The sequence below is a fragment of the Pristiophorus japonicus genome, chromosome 16 (assembly GCF_044704955.1).
Source record: "Pristiophorus japonicus isolate sPriJap1 chromosome 16, sPriJap1.hap1, whole genome shotgun sequence".
NCBI lineage: Eukaryota > Metazoa > Chordata > Chondrichthyes > Pristiophoridae > Pristiophorus > Pristiophorus japonicus.
In genome coordinates, this window is record NC_091992.1 from 54,170,549 (window position 1) to 54,187,023 (window position 16,475).

Sequence of the window (16,475 nt, forward strand, 5' to 3'; positions counted from 1 at the left end):
GCTGCAGTACAGAGGGATCTGGGAGTCCTTGCGCATGAAACACAAAAAGTTAGTATGCAGGTACAGCAAGTAATCAGGAAGGCAAATAGAATGTTGGCCTTTATTGCAAGGGGGATAGAGTATAAAAGCAGAGAAGTCCTGCTACAACTGTACAGGGTATTGGTGAGGCCACACCTGGAGTACTGCGTACAGTTTTGGTCTCCGTATTTAAGAAAGGATATACTTGCATTGGAGGCTGTTCAGAGAAGGTTCACTAGGTTGATTCTGGAGATGAAGGGGTTGTCATGAAGAAAGTTTGTGCAGGTTGGGCCTATACTGATTGGAGTTCAGAAGAATAAGAGGTGATCTTATCGAAATGTATAAGATTCTGAGGGGGCTCGACAAGGTAGATGCAGAGAGGATGTTTCCCCTCGTGGGGGGATCTAGAACTAGGGGACATAGTCTCAGAATAAGGGGTCGCCCATTTAGAACTGAGATGAGGAGGAATTTCTTCTCTGAGGGTTGTAAATTTGTGGCATTCTCTACTCCCAGAGAACTGCGGAGGCTCAGTCATTGAATATATTTAAGGTGGAGATAGACAGATTTTATGGGGAGCAGGCATGGAAGTGGAGTTGAGGCCAAGATCAGATCAGCCATGATCTTATTAAATGGCGGAGCAGGCTCGAGGGGCCAAATGGCCTACTCCTGTTCCTATTTCTTATGTTCTTATGTTCTTACAATTTTCACTACATTGAAATCATGACTTATTACACTGTCTCCTCAAACTCATTCTCTCCTTGAACCTCGGAGTTTATCAGCTCGTCCTCTGCCTTCTGAAATCAACAAATTCAGACTTGGAATCAAAGCAGGAGCCTCTTGTTCTATACTGCTTAATGTTGCATTGGGCAGCTTTTTTTGCCCGCCAAGTCGATATAAAAGTTTAAGCTTAATATGTTGATCGATTTTGCTGAACATTAATTGTGTTTCCCCTAATTTGCTCAGGATTAAAGGCTGGTGGGTAATGCATCATTATGTTTCGGCCTTCCTGTCCGGGGTCATGCTGACCTGGTGAGTACCGTCTCATTGATCCAGGGCACAGTGTGAGATGCTGAGGTGGGGAAGCGGGTTGTTTTATAGCCTGCCGCTGTTTAGTTAGTATGCAGCTACAGCAAGTGATCAGGAAGGCCAATGAAATCTTGGCCTTTATTGCGAAGGAGATGGAGTATAAAAGCAGGGAAGTCTTGCTACAGCTATATAAAGTATTGGTGAAGCCACATCTGGAATACTGCGTGCAGTTTTGGTTTCCATATTTACGAAAGGATATACTTGCTTTGGAAGCAGTTCAGAGAAGGTTCACTAGGTTGATTCCAGAGATGAGGGGCTTGACTCATGAGGAAAGGTTGAGGAGGTTGGGCCTCTCGATTCATTGGAATTCAGAAGAATGCAAGGTGATCTTATCGAAACATATAAGATAATGAGAGGGCTTGACAAGATGGATGCAGAGAGGATGTTTCCACTGATAGGGGAGACTCGAACTAGAGGGCATAATCTTAGAATAAGGGGCCACCCATTTAAAACAGATGAGAAGGAATTTCTTATCAGAGGGTTGTAAATCTGTGCAATTCGCTGCCTCAGAGAGCTGTGGAAGCTAGGACATTGAATAAATTTAAGACAGAGATAGACAGTTTCTTAAACGATAAGGGGTTATGGGAAGCGGGCAGGGAAGTGGACTTGAGTCCATGATCGGATCAGCCATGATCTTATTAAATGGCAGGGCAGGCTCGAGGGGCCGTATGGCCTACTCCTGTTCCTATTTCTTATGTTATGTTCTTATGTTCTATTAATGCATTTTCTTCCGTCTGCGGGGCTTCTGTGGTTCGGTTCCTATTCTTTTTGTGAAGCTGTGAACCTCGGTACTTCTCTTTTATATTCTCCCCGTCCGGCCACTGCTGTCAAACCAGCCGCAAGCCAGAGGTTTCTCGAGCAGGATCTGCCAAGCCAGGGGTGGAATCCAGCTGTGGGCGGGCGAGGCCGGGCTCACTGTCCCCAAACACACCACACAGCCGGGGTCAGCAATACTCCCACATCTGGCCGGTGTGCGGCTCCCGGAGCTGCCGTTAAAACTCCAGCAATCACCGAGCATGTCCGATACTGAGGGTCAGGCACAGGGTCATCATTTCATCAAAGGCTTTAGATCGGGCCCGGTAAATATTATTATGAAAGTGCTAAGATTATATTTTTTAAAAAGCTCTTGCTGGATTGTGCTCAAGAAGCTCTTGGAATGCTGGCAGATGAAGGGAGCCCTAGTTGTGTAAAGGGGGCTGCATATATAACCTGTGCTGTACTCCTAGCAAATGTGTGTCGGGGGTGGGGTCTGTGGGTGTGAACAATCACTGGGCTGCAGTAGTGGGGAAGTGTCTGATTTCTCACTGTTGATGTCCCACACCTCGGTTGGAATGTTCACAAGGGGTGAGGCTCCCGCTGGCAGCATGAGCTCACTACATTGGCCCCTCGGTGTCAGTGATCTGTATGGAGAGGCCACTCTTCACTCACGCCCCTTCCTCCAGCACAGTGACACGGGGAAATGGGGAGATCGCATTCTGCATGCTCTCTGACCTTGAACAACGATTTGTTACAATTCACCACAATCCATACTTCAGTTAACTGAAACTTCCAAAATGAGCGAACAGTGAAATAAATGTTAGTTCATTCTTTTTTTCTTTCTTTCTCTGTGTTTCTCTCGCTCTTTCTCTTATTCCGCTGTCTCTTTCTTTCTTTTTATTTCTTCTTTCTTTCTCACTTTTTCTTTCTTACTTTATTTCTCTCTCGTTCTCTTGTTCTCTAACTCTTTCCTGCGCTCTAACTCTTTCCTGCGCTCTAACTCTTTCCTGCGCTCTAACTCTCTGGATCGAACTCTTTTTATTTCCTCACTCTCTTGTTGCCGCTCTCTGTCTGCCTTTGCTGTGTGGATGGGCAGCTGCTGTCTGTGGTACTGTTACTCTAACAAAGAACGACTGTCTGCAGAAGGAAATGGGACCTGATCCCCATGACCTCGGGAGATGGGAGTGTTTATGCCCTGGGTCCTGGATGCAGTTGCTTCGATATCTGCTATACTGCTCTGATGGGATGTGGAGCTGAATGACCTGAGGTGACTGCACTTGGCGGGGCTTTATTAAATCTGTTTAATCCACTCATCGGAATCAGGGTTCTGGTAGAAGTCTGGGCATGCTCAGTGCACACCCTGTGCCTTGTTAGCATTGACGTACCCATGAGCACTGTGTGCAAAATTACAGATTAGACTTTATTTTTTAGGCCCGATTCGAAAATGTACCAGATATTTCGAAACCAGTTTCTCTCATATTCCATGTATCAGAGTAAGTACATTCAGTGTTCATATTATTTTCTCTCTCTTTTTTTAAAAAAAAACTCAATGTATTTTAATTAATTGCTAGGCCTCTGCTGCTCTGCCCCCGAACCACCCACCCTTTCACCTGGGGGGTGCAAGCTGTCTGACTTCTTCACAGGCACCACTTAGAGTTAAGGCTCTTTTTTAAACTCATCACAATGAGGACTGTTTTGGGCTCCTACTCCCAGGTTAGATATAGTTAGACACAGAGTAAAGCTCCATCTATTCTATCCCCAGCCAGTGTGATGTTTATCTAAATCTCACATCGGCTGTAATGTATTTGCTTTGTGGATTCTTTGCTTAAGAATTCATAGCAACACATTGCTATTAAGAACTAGTTGGTTTATTCGCAAAGGTTTAACAATCACACGACACATTACCAGTCCATCCACCAGACTCACAACCACCTGCCTCATCGTGGACACCTTGAACCCAGTGGCTGGGGTATTATTGAGTCTTGTGAACATCACGTGACTGGCTAAGCCACTCCCAACTCAACAGCTCTACAATTATTTTAGTTGCACATCTAAATCGAATTTAAATCAAGTGCCCCCTGATTAAAGGGGGGCACCAAAACCGACACGTTAAACAAATTAACTTTTGACAATAATGGATCAAATTAAAATTTGGTTGCCGGGGGTGATGCTGCACTCCAGTCCCTCCGGCGCCCACCTCTCGCGGAAGGCCGCGAGCGTACCAGTGGACACCACGTGCTCCATCTCCAGGGACACCCTGGCTCGGATGTAACCACGGAAGAGAGGCAGGCAGTCGGGCTGAACGACCCCCTCGACCGCCCGCTGCCTGGACCGGCTGATGGCCACCAGCTCTACAAACCTGTGAGCATACTCTCAGGTGCATACATTACAACCGGCCACTCTCTCCATTCTCTGACTTGAGGTGTCCCATTACTTTCCAATCCGATGCAGTCCCGTGTCCCGTGGGAACTGCTGTGACTGCCTCAACTCAGCCCAAATGTTAAAAATAGAACATTTTGCTCCACCTCTGCGAAGGGGCCCAAACGAGAGTTCATTACACTCCTCTCCATGATTGACAGCAGCAGGATCTGAATGACGGTGCAGCCAGCATTGACTCTGCAGTTTGTCTATTTAAGGAGTCAGTGCTATAAGGGTAGTCACCTCCAGTGTGCATCAATGGGACTGTTGGTGACCATATCAGCTTGCGTCGGGTGGCACTACTCTGGTCTCGAGGTCAGACGGCTGCACTGTGGGCATGAGGGAACAGTCTAGGTGGACACCTCACTATGGTACTGAGTGCCGCAGTGTCAGAGACACCGTCCAGTCAGCTGGGATTAATTCAAGGATCTGTTGGTCGGCTCGAGGGGAGATTAAAGATCTCATGGCACTAATTGAGTAGGGTGTTCTCCCAGTGTCTTGGGCCGTCTTCCTCTTTCCACCACTATCACCAGAAACAGATGGCCATTCGTATGGGACATAGGAACATGGGAATTGCCAGACCTCAGTCCATCTAATTCGCCTTGGTAGTCGATACATGATACAATGATAATGGAGTTGTTGACTATTCACAGCAATTGGTCTCTATCAATGAGGCTACAACAGACCCAGACACGAGGTGAGGAAATCCCCAGTGGTGGAGAGCTTTGGGAACCCCAGGTCCACAGTCACCTGTTCCTCCCAACTTCCTCCCATGCACACGTCCTGTCTCAAATTACTGAAATACTGTATCTCAAAAAGTTATTGTCTGAAAGAAATCTATCTAATTTGCATTTGAATGAATCAACACTCTGCTTGCAACGTCTCCCTGGGGAGCCTGAGCGATTGACCACTCGCTCACTGAAATATTAAACTTCTCCCCCCTTCAACCACATGCTGTGTCCTCTGGTTCGACTGTTCTGGACACAGTGAAACAGCTTGTCATAGAAACATAGAAAATAGGTGCCGGAGTAGGTCATTCGGCCCTTCGAGCCTGCACCACCATTCAATAAGATCATGGCTGATCATTCCCTCAGTACCCCTTTCCTGCTTTCTCTCCATACCCCTTGATCCCTTTAGCCGTAAGGGCCATATCTAACTCCCTCTTGAATATATCCAATGAACTGGCATCAACAACTCTCTGCAATAGGGAATTCCACAGGTTAACAACTCTCTGTGTGAAGAAGTTTCTCCTCATCTCAGTCCTAAATGGCCTACCCCTTATCCTTAGACTATGTTCCCTGGTTCTGGACTTCCCCAACATTGGGAACATTCTTCCTGCATATAACCTGTCCCGTCCCGTCAGAATTTTATGTGTTTCTATGAGATCCCCTCTCATCCTTCTAAACTCCAGTGAATGCAGGCCCAGTCGATCCAGTCTCTCCTCATTTGTCAGCCCAGTCATCCCGGGAATCAGTCTGGTGAACCTTCGCTGCACTCCCTCAATAGCACGAACGTCCTTCCTCAGATTAGGAGACCAAAACTGAACACAATATTCTACATTATCTAGTCCCTTTTTAGAATCCTTAAAACAGCAATCATATCACCTCTCCACCTTCTCTGTTCCAATGAGAATCTGCCCAATTTACATAATCGCTCCTCATCATCCAATCCCTCCATCGCCTCAAGGACCTGTTGGTCCTCTCGAGGGGAGATTAAGGATCTAACGGCACTGACTGAGTAAGGAGTTCTCAGTCTGGTCCCTCTCTTCTGTATCATTTCGATAGCTGAAATACCCTTTCAGTACTGCAGCGACTATCTTGCTGTTTGTGGGATGTTGCTGTGCATAAACATGCACGTTCCCTTTTCCTGCACCTCACTGTAACCTATGGGATGTGAGGCATCTTTGCGATGTGTCTGAGAGGCGCAATAAGGTGGTAGAGAAATGTCAGTCTTTTTTTGGGCCACGTGGTCTCATGCAACTCGTGTTGCTCCACCCCGCCCCCCCTGTTAGTGGCCGGTTAGAACAGAGATGTTAAGCCTGCCCTCTCAGGTGGGCATAAAAGATCTCTCAGTACTATTGTGAAGAAGAGCAGGGGACTTCTCCCTGATGCCTTGCCCAGCATTTGTCTCTCACCAACATCACTAACAAAACAACAGATTATCAGGTCATTATCACATGGCCGTGTGTGGGAGCTTGCTGTGCGCAAATTGGCTGCCGTGTTTCCTGCATTACAACAGTGACTTCACTTCAATAGTACCTCATTGGTATGGACTGACGATCTCTTCTGTTGTCACATTGCGGCTACACATAAATCTCACTGTGTTGAAAGAAATTCCGATCAGTCTCCCACTCTTCCTCACTGTTCAGTAATACAACGGGGACCCGTTAAAAGCAGTACAGTTGCAAGTGAGAGGTTTACAGTGCGAGGCTGTGTGTGCTTTTGGCCGCGCGGAGCTCTGACCCACTGGCTGTGTTTGTATTGTGCAGGCTTTGTACAGTTCCTGCAGTACTACTATCAGAGCGGCTGCCTGTACAGACTGCGAGCCCTGGGGGAGAGACACAACATGGACCTGACTGTAGGTGAGTCAACTGATACAAAAACGAAATACAGGCAACTCTCAATTATCCGGGTCCCTCGGAGATTGGGCTATTCTGGGTAAACGATTTTTCCGTTAGGGCGAGTTTACATTTATAAGTTAAAATTTGAATGAATCAATACAATCAGCTACGAACAGTAACAAAATTGGACATTACCAGCATGCATGTATAGGTTCTGTGCCTGGAACCCAGTACCAGCACTGCCCCCGTTCCCAACGTCAGTGGTGGCCGCGAGAGAGCGTGGCTGCAGCAGCACGCACATACACACCAGCAAAGCAAGGACAGAGGAGGTTGATTTTTACGGTGTGTGTGAGTGAGGGAGAGAGTGTGAGAGAGAATGAGCAAATACAAATGAGCACAGTATTTGGAAGGCAATTTTTCCAAATTATTTGGGGCTGTCTTTTCACTTGTTCGCAACAGAATTTTAAATCCCGTTACAACGGTTTTCCGTTGGATCCGTGTACGGATAATTGAGAGTTGCCTGTACCGTGGATGCTGGAAATCTGAAATAAAACAGAAAATGCTGGAAATACTCAGCGGGTCGGGCAGCATCTGCAGAGAGAGAAACAGAGTTAGCGTTTCGGGTCGATGTTCTTTCTGCCACACCACCCCTCCCCCTTTCAGGGCCCCAGCACTTCCTTAAGAATCTGTTATATTTCGAACACTCGCCAGTTCTGAAAAAGGCTCATCGACCTGAAACGTTAACTCTCTTTCTCTCTCCACAGATGCTGCCTAAGCCACTGGGATTTCCAGCATTTTCTGTTTTTACATCACTAATTGATGATGGTGTTAGATGAGCAGGGGTGGGAGGAGGCTCGTGTGGAGCATGGACACCAGCACGGACCAGTTGGGCCAAAAGGCCTGTTTTCTGTGCTGGTAAATTCCAAGTAATTACTTGTTCTCTGGTTGGTGTTTCTACTCATTTAATCTTCTGCATTAATTTATCGCAAACTAATTAAAAAGAAGAATTTTAGTGGCTAAATAATTGTTAACGATTCCCATGTGGGCAGGTTGTTTAGATAAAGCTGATGAGTGTAGGTGACGTTCACAGCCCTGGAATGTGTGATTAATCTCCTGGAGCATTGTGAATGATTTCATTGATTTCCTCACACTATTCCCGCTTAGTCCCTTTAGATAAACAACATCTCCTGAACGGTCTGTGTGTCACATCTTGGATGTTAATTACTGAGTGATAATGTAACATGCCCTATGCTGTTATATCTGACTTGTGGGTGCCACCTCATTTCATGTATAATACTTGATGTGTACGGGGCATTATACCTGCCTGTGGCTATGTGCTCACAGGTCTGAGCTTTTCAATAAGCCAAATATTTCAGTCGATATTAACCAAAACCTATCATTGGGAAACAAATTCGCTTTTCGAAACTATTTCCATTTTTGAACCTGCCTGAAAGTTACCCTTGATTTACGGATCTTGAGCTCAAAGCTAAATTTTGGACGGTGCCAAATGCACAAGTGTGTCTGGTGCTGGTGTGATCTGGACCTCTGAAAAGAGCAAAGACTGTACAGAGCCAGTGTCACTCCTTGTCACTTTACCCCATTGAAGGGCTGATGGCGGGGTAAGTACTCGTCACTACCTGTATTTTGATGTGTTTGCACTTTCTGATCCATAGTCAGCAGCTGGTTTGCTATTAAATGTCCAGATGGGACATTTTACTGGCCACCGTCTCCGTGATGATATGAGAACGAGGCAGTTTGATCAAAACCTGTTTTTTTTTTAAAACAAAGACCGCGTTCAGTGAAGCTGAATCCAACATGGAAGGTGTGATGTGAGTAGCGGCTGGGTGAGCAGCGGGTCTCTGCAATGGCTTTGCCCCAGCCTGGACTAACTGTGGATTGGGTTTTGTATTTACAGAGGGTTTCCAGTCCTGGATGTGGAGAGGACTCACCTTTCTGCTCCCGTTCTTGTTCTTTGGCCATGTAAGTCATTTGCAATATTTGGTGTTGTCTTGTAGCTGAATTTGAAACCAAAGCCGAGGTCCCAAGACTGATTCCTAATTGGCATTGAACCAGCTGAGCTCCACTGGGGCAGTGCTGGTAACGGTGAAATTAGCCTCAAAACCCCAGGCTATGGACAGGAAAAATCAACCGAGGGTTACCTCTCCTGGTACCTCTCCTGGCGTAACGCCTAGTGACCCGCACCTGATGACCAGCGTCGGAAAGTGTGCACATAGGGTGTGACAGGATTGGACTGTTGATTCCATAGTCACATTCCCTGCCAACATTCACCTCCTAGACTTGTACGCAGACAATGACCACTTGTATAAGGTAGCAGAAGGCTGTCTGGCTCTGTAGAAATGCATTCCAGTAAGAGTCAAGAACTTTGAGAGGTGGTCGAAAACGCGTATGAATTTAGAGGGGACAATTAGAGGCTTCTTCGGCAGCACCTCCCAAACCCGCGACCTCTACCACCTAGATGGACAAGGGCAGCAGGAGCATGGGAACACCATCGCCTCCAAGTTCCCCTCCAAATCACACATCATCCTGACTTGGAAATATATCGCTGTTCCTTCATTGTTACTAGGTCAAAATCCTGAAACTCACTCCCTAATAGAATTGTAGGAGTACCTTCACTACATGGACTGCAGCGGACATTTAGGGATGGCAAATAAATTCTGGCCTTGCCCACATCGTGGGAACAAATTTTTTAAAAAAGCTAATTACAGGCCCAAAATGAGATGCTTTAGCCTCTGACCTGGACTTCCGGCAATGTTCCGCAGGGCTCAGTACTAGGTCCCTTGCTTTTTGTGGAATATATCAATGCAAGGGGCATGATTAAGAAGTTTGCAGATGATACAAAAATTGCCTGTGTGGTTGATCGTGAGAAAGAAAGCTGTAGACTACAGAAAGATATCAATGGACTGATCAGGTGGGCAGAAAAGTGGCAAATGGAATTCAATCCGGAGAAGTGAGAGGTAATAGATTTGGGGAGCACTAACAAGACAATAAATAGTAGGATACTGAGAAATGTAGAAGAACAGAGATCTTGATGTGCATGTCCACCGATCCTTGAAGGTAGCAGGACAGGTAGATAAGATGATTAAGAAGGCATATGGGATACTTGCCTTTATTAGCCAAGGCATAGAATACAAGAGCAGGGAGGTATTGCTTGAACTGTTTAAAACACTAGTTAGGCCACAGCTAGAGTACTGCATGCCCGACCTGCGAGAGAACACCTCCGCAGGTCAGGAAGTAAAAGAGCTGGAGCAGCGTACCACTTCAACCTCCAGCACGAGCTGCTCCAAGTGTGCGCCGATTTTGAGATGGGTGACGTCATCAAAACCCTGGTTGCGTTTTGGAGCGTGGGCAGGAACATCGGCAGAACCCAGGTACAGAGGAGTGGGAAGGTCGGGGCAGATGAGCGGCGAGTGTTTGTGGCGAGATGCGGTGAATGTTTATGGCGGAGGAGCGGCGAGAGATCGTGGCGGAGGTGCGACAGATGAGGGTACGGGGCTCAGAAGAGCCGAGGGCCCGGGGCAGCATGGGCCAGCCCACACTGCGATATGTGTGCGCACTAGGTCCGTGCAGCAGAGCAGGTCTCCAGTCGTCTTGGATAACCCTTGCCACTGGATGAAGACCTAGCTCTGTCAAGCCCGTGTGGTGGCTGATGTGCAACGGTTACCACACGTTAAAAAAATTCATCGGGTCCTTCATCGAAACACCTGTGAACTCTTGGAAGCAAGTCATCCTCGTTCGAGGGACCTCCTATGATGAGGATGACTGCATGCAATTCTGGTCACCACATTACAGAAAATATGTGATTGCACTAGAGAGGGTACAGAGGAGATTTACAAGCTGTTGTCCGCACTGGAGAATTTTAGCTATGTGGAAAGATTGGATAGGCTGGGGTTGTTTTCTTTAGAACAGAGGAGGCTGAGGGGAGACCTTATTGAGGTGTATAAAATTATGAAGGGCCCTAGATTGGGTGGATAGTAAGGACCTATTTCCCTTCGCAGAGGGGTCAATAATCGGGGGCATAGATTTAAAGTAATTAATGGAAGGATTAGAGGGGGGTTGAGGAGAATACTTTTTTCACCCAGAGGGTGGTGGGGTGTGGAACTCACTACCTGAAAGGGGGATAGAGGCAGAAACCCTCACCACATTTAAAAAGTACTTGGGTGTGCACTTGAAGTGCCGTAACCTAAAAGGCTACGGACCGAGAGCTAGAAAGTGGGCTTAAGCTGGATAGCGCTTTGTTGGCTGGCACGGACACGATGGGCCGAAATGGCCTCCTCCCATGCTGAAAATTTCTATGAATGTGGGCATGTCATCCGGTTGATTGTGCAACATAGGGTAACACCACCTCGCCTTCCACTTGCCACTAATATCCACATACGGTCCAGTCCATCTCCCAAGTGAGCGTGCAGGCTAGCCTCAGAATGCAGCCAGTAAGCTGTTCACTAACCTGATATATCTCTTGCCTTTGCAGTTCTGGCAGTTTTATAATGCAATCACCTTGTTCAATCTAACGAATCACCCAGACTGTAAAGAATGGCAGGTAAGCACGGTTTGTGAGTATTTGGGGAAAGATTCCTTGTGGGAGCTGTGTGCAGCAAACTATAAGAAATTGTGAATTGGATGAATAACTTGAGACCAAAATGTCTCTTCAGACCGGTGTTAGAATTGAAGAATTCATTCCATGGTACAATAGCTAAAGCGGCTTGAACAGCGTGAACATCAATAACTGACAACGGGCAGCTCCAAACATCTGAAGGCCAAGAGTGGCCTGTCTGATGGGAAGAGAAGGGTTGCACCTAAGAGTTGAGGCAAAGAACTCAACATATAGGTTAAATGGTCCTGCCAATATCTACACCAAGCCCACCCCTAAAAAGAGAATAAAAGAAAGACCCAGAAGCCATTTCAGGGCAGACGGTGAAGATAAGAACTGTTCGTGCCACTGGCCATCTGTCTGATTGGGACTAGTACCAGCTACTTGTCACGGTCATATGTCTACTATGTCTATCCTGATTGTGAATTGTGTTTGATTGAATTTGAACTACCGCTCCCTTAATAAAATGCCTTAACTCCTAAGACCCTTTGGGTAATCTGTGTGATCCTAATCTTGCAAAACTCAACAACTTGTATTTAGATAGCGCCTTTAACTTCTTAAAGGAGGAGAGAGAGGTAGACAGGTGGGGTGGTTTAGGGAGGTAATTCCAGAATTAAGGAGCTAGGCAGCTGAAGGCATGGCCACCAATGGTGGAGCGATTAAAATAAGGGATTTGCAAGATGCCAGAATTGGAGGAGCGCAGAGATCTCAAAGGCATAGAAATGTGCCTTGGGTTTTGCTACACGAAGAAAATCTCCTCTGGTATAGGTAAGATAAGTCCCGACTGCAGAGGGAGAGTTGTGCAGTCAATGGCAATGTGTGCGGCCTAGTAGTACAGGCCGTGGAAGCCTTGCCTCTTTATACAATGGACGGTGGGTTTGAACCTTGGAGCTGGTCTGCTACTTTTAACTGTGTTCCAGTATATTCCTCATTGAGACCACCAGATGTAATGTCTCATTACCCTCTCACTGTGGGGGCAGTGGTACCTGACAGTTGTCTCACTTTCCTGCCATGTTCTGGAACGTTGAAAGCTTTTGTGAAAATATAGGTGGTCTAACCCACCATCATGGGTGACATTGTGCAAGCCTTAGGATAGAAATGACTATCTGTGATTTTATCAAACTAAAGCTTAAAACAGTCATACCGAATCTTATCAATCTTAAAGGAGGAGTTTAAATAAAGGGGATAACACCTGCATTAGAATTGTGGAGAGGGGAATTTGGGACAAAACAGGTTAAGTGTTTGTACAATAACATCGATAGTAATTTCAGCCCATCTCTGTCTCCAGAAGATCTAAAAGCAGTAACATTGGGAATAACGTTCAAAATTAAGGCAAGACTAGGAATTTTCAGAATGAGATTAACTGGTTAAGTACCCTCCCCTCCCCTCCCTCCTCCACACATTTGTTCCTACAACATTCCTATTGACATGGCTCTTTCATGTTACATGGAGTGGATCTGCTGGAGTGAGGGAGTTCCTCAACCCTTGCACCGTGTCTGCTCTGTGTAACTGGTGTTGTCGGGATTGGTCTGTTTGCAATTCATTGATCACAGGTTGGTCTTCAGGCTCGGTCAGCACCTTACCAATGCCCAAAGCCCCGTGCAAGGGACACTAGGACCCACTGCAATACGAATCTGCAATAGGAACAGAATGATGGGCCCGCTCAGCGGGAGATGCTGGCACAGAAAGCTCAAAGCTTTAGAATAGGAAAACAGGATCAGGAGTCGACCATTCAGCCCCTCAAGCCTGTTCCGCCATTCAATGAGATTATGGCTGATCTGCGATCTAACTCCATATACCCGCCTTTGGCCCACATCCCTTAACTTTGGTTAACAAAAAAGCTATCAATCTCCGATTTAAAATTAACAATTGATCTAGCATCAATTGCCGTTTGCAGAAGAGAGTTCCAAATTTCTACCACCCTTTGTGTGTAGAAGTGTTTCCTAATTTCACTCCTGAAAGGTCTGGCTCAATTTTAGACTCTGTCTCCTAGTCCTAGACTCTCCAACCAGTGCAAAGTGTTTGTCTCTATCTACCTTCTCTGTTCCCCTTAATATCCTGAAAACTTTGATTAGCTCACCTCTTAACCTTCTAAATTCGAGGGAATACAAATCTAATTTGTGTAATCTCTCCTCATAACATAACCCTTGAAGTGCGGATATCATTCTGGTAAACCTACGTTGCACTCCCGCCAAGAATTAACCGACTTTCCCCAGTGGATCAGAGGTGAAATCACTGCCTCTATAGCCGTAGACAAAGATCTCCTGGTTCACCCTCTGATCCATGCTGAATTGGCTGATCTTGTGATGGCGATAGGAGTACTAAAATTAGCCAATCAGTAGGGTTTCTCTCTTGGTCACTCTACAGTGATCCCTGCTGCAAATGCAGGTGCGTGAATGCAGGGTGGGACAGGACACCCTCCACAGGCGGATAGCCTGCTGACGCTCTCTGTCACGTGAATAATTGGTGTTTGTGGTGGAGAATTTCTGCTACTAAGGAAAGCAATAGGTATTGATGGCCTGTCTCCTTTTCTGCAAGGAGGGTGAGGTAAGTCCCGTGACACCATGTACTGCCCCAGAACGGCCAGTAGGGAAATTCGGGCCGCTGATTCTTGAGGAAACATTAACTGCGCGTCTACGAGCAGCAGCATGACCAGAGTCAGGAACTCTTGCTCAGGAGGATTGCTGGGCACTGAGGCAAATCTCACGCATGCTTCTCCTGTTTCCATTCCACGTTCCTCCGAGTTGCCAATGAGGAAAGGGTTAAGGTCCTAACCTTTCACCTCTGCAAAGAATCCCATTGCCCCACATGCCACTCCTGTGTCTTCACTCCATTAAAATAGTTATACCCAGAATCCGTGAAGTTGTCACGTTATTGCAGGAACAGGGTGGTGGGAGAGAGAATACTCTGCTGCTCTGGCAACTCCTAGTCCTGCCTTGATTATTAATGTTCCGTCTTTTTATTCCCAATTTCATCCTTGTTGGTTCCGGTAAAGATAAGAGTTTCCATTAAGGCCTTGTAGAAGTTGGAAGAAAGCTGATGCCCAGCCCAGTTCAGCGTGAGCTGGCCGCTGGATAGGGTCCAGCAGGGATGTCATGGACTGTAAGCCCTGGCAGGCTGCCGCACGATGCCCAGGCGACTCAGTCCCACTTGCCCTCATTTCTCGGTTGTTGGTTTGTCCTGATTTGAAGGTTGGGGGCCTGGAGGTTTGGAAAAGGCTTGTTCTTTGTGCCATTGCTTCATCGGTGTGTCTATCCAAAATCACAACACCAAGACCTGTTAGTTTCATCAACTTAGGGCTACATGAAGATTTAATGGGAACACATTTAAACTTTGTAATAAAAACAGAAAATGCTGGAAATCTTAGCAGGTCAGGCAGCATCTGTGGAGAGAGAAACAAAGTTAATGTTTCAGGTCGATGACCCTTCTGTAAGATTGCTAAATCTCTGGCATTAAATTGACAGCAAGACCGGTTCTTTTAAAACAATTTGGAATAGTTTATTAAACACACACACATGCACATCTATCAGAGAAACAGTAGTCCTCAGCTATCCTATGGATCTACTGAGTTACAACAGATACAATGATGTTACAATAATGATTTATAAAAAGGTATACGTCACTTCCCTGTGGCAAAGCACAAGCACATGGCGTCCTTGCTTCGCTGCTGTGGCGGGAGGTTCCTGCTTTGCCATGTGCTCAGGAGAAGAAAGAAAGCAGTCTTTGTGCTTGGGTTTTTATAGCCCTTGCGGCCATTGTTTCTCAGAAAGCCCCAGGATTGGGTCTTGTTTCCAGGGCAGTTCCTATTGGCTTCTCCCCATACATGTGTCTATCTGGAGGACCAGTGCCAGTCCTTGATTAGGTTAATGGCTTTCCAATTAACATCTTTTCTAGTTTGGTGAGTTTCAAAGCCATGCTTCCTTTGTTCCTTGCGCTCTGCCCAGTGAGGAGACATGAACTTGGGGAAGTCATCCAATTTTATCATTAATAAACACTTCTATTCTTGCACTTCGTCAGATCTGGAAACAGTTTGAGATGTAACAGATACTTAAGGAAATGCAAGGGGCAGTGAAAGGGGGAGGGGAGGAAAGAACAAAAGGGAAGGTCTGCGATAGGGTGGAAGGCAGGAGAGATTTGATGGGCCAAATTGAGATGGTAATGGCAGAAGTAAGGAAACAAAAGATGAGTCTAGATAGGGTGCGAATGGCGGAATCATCACCAGCTGCCGTGGGAAACAGAGAAATAAAATAAAAAGGGAGGGCGGGTTTGTTTTTTTTTTTAAAAGGGAGGAAAGGGAACAAAATAGGGGCAGAGGTTAAGGTCTGAAATTGTTGAACTCGATGTTGAGTCCAGAAGGCTGTAAAGTGCCTAAACAAAAGATGCGGTGCTGTTCCTCGAGCTTGCGTTGAGCTTCATTGGAACAGTGTATGTAGTTCACTAGCTCTCGGTACGATCTATGTGGCCCGTGAAGGTGGACACGTCTGGGGCAGAGGATCACACAGCATGGGCCTTTATATAGTCAACATGGGGCTTGTTCAGTTTCATCCAAAATTCTTCAGGAAATGAGCACCACTGTATCTCCCTGTCGCTACCCTGGGTGGATAGGTGATCTATCAGTGGGTATATATGTGCAAACCCTCAACCCGGAATGCCATTCTTGGGCTTCCTGCTTGCTTCACGACTGCTCCAGGGACCGTGCGATGGTCTTGCTTTGCAGTGAGACTCAGTACTGCTGTGTGATTGGCTAGCCCCTCGCCTCTGCCCCCCCCCCTCCCCCGAGACCCCCTTTGAGGGGGGAGGGCAAATATCTACTCCTCCATTGGAAATGCATCTCTTTTTTTTCCCCCCTCTGGTATTCTCTAATATGTAGCAACTCTACTGTCTAAATGGAGACCAGCTAAGCCTGAGGGACAGGTAGCTGGGAGGTTTACTGGGGAGCTTCTGCTTGTGTTTAAGCCAGTGAGGCTAAACTCATTGTGTGTTGTGAAGTGCCTCAAGATATTTCCGACAGACTTCTGATCAGTTATA

The 16,475-nt window shown here is 46.5% G+C and overlaps 1 protein-coding gene across 1 annotated transcript in view; it reads left to right on the plus strand.

Annotated features, from left to right (window-relative positions):
• tmem120aa (transmembrane protein 120Aa) overlaps positions 1–16,475 on the plus strand; it is a 34,569-nt gene that overhangs the window by 17,029 nt on the left and 1,065 nt on the right. Inside the window, exons 7-11 of the mRNA XM_070858129.1 lie at positions 982–1,047; positions 3,292–3,353; positions 6,767–6,859; positions 8,754–8,818; positions 11,328–11,396. Of these exons, the coding sequence (XP_070714230.1) occupies positions 982–1,047; positions 3,292–3,353; positions 6,767–6,859; positions 8,754–8,818; positions 11,328–11,396 (355 nt within the window). The remainder of the gene's footprint in view (positions 1–981; positions 1,048–3,291; positions 3,354–6,766; positions 6,860–8,753; positions 8,819–11,327; positions 11,397–16,475) is intronic.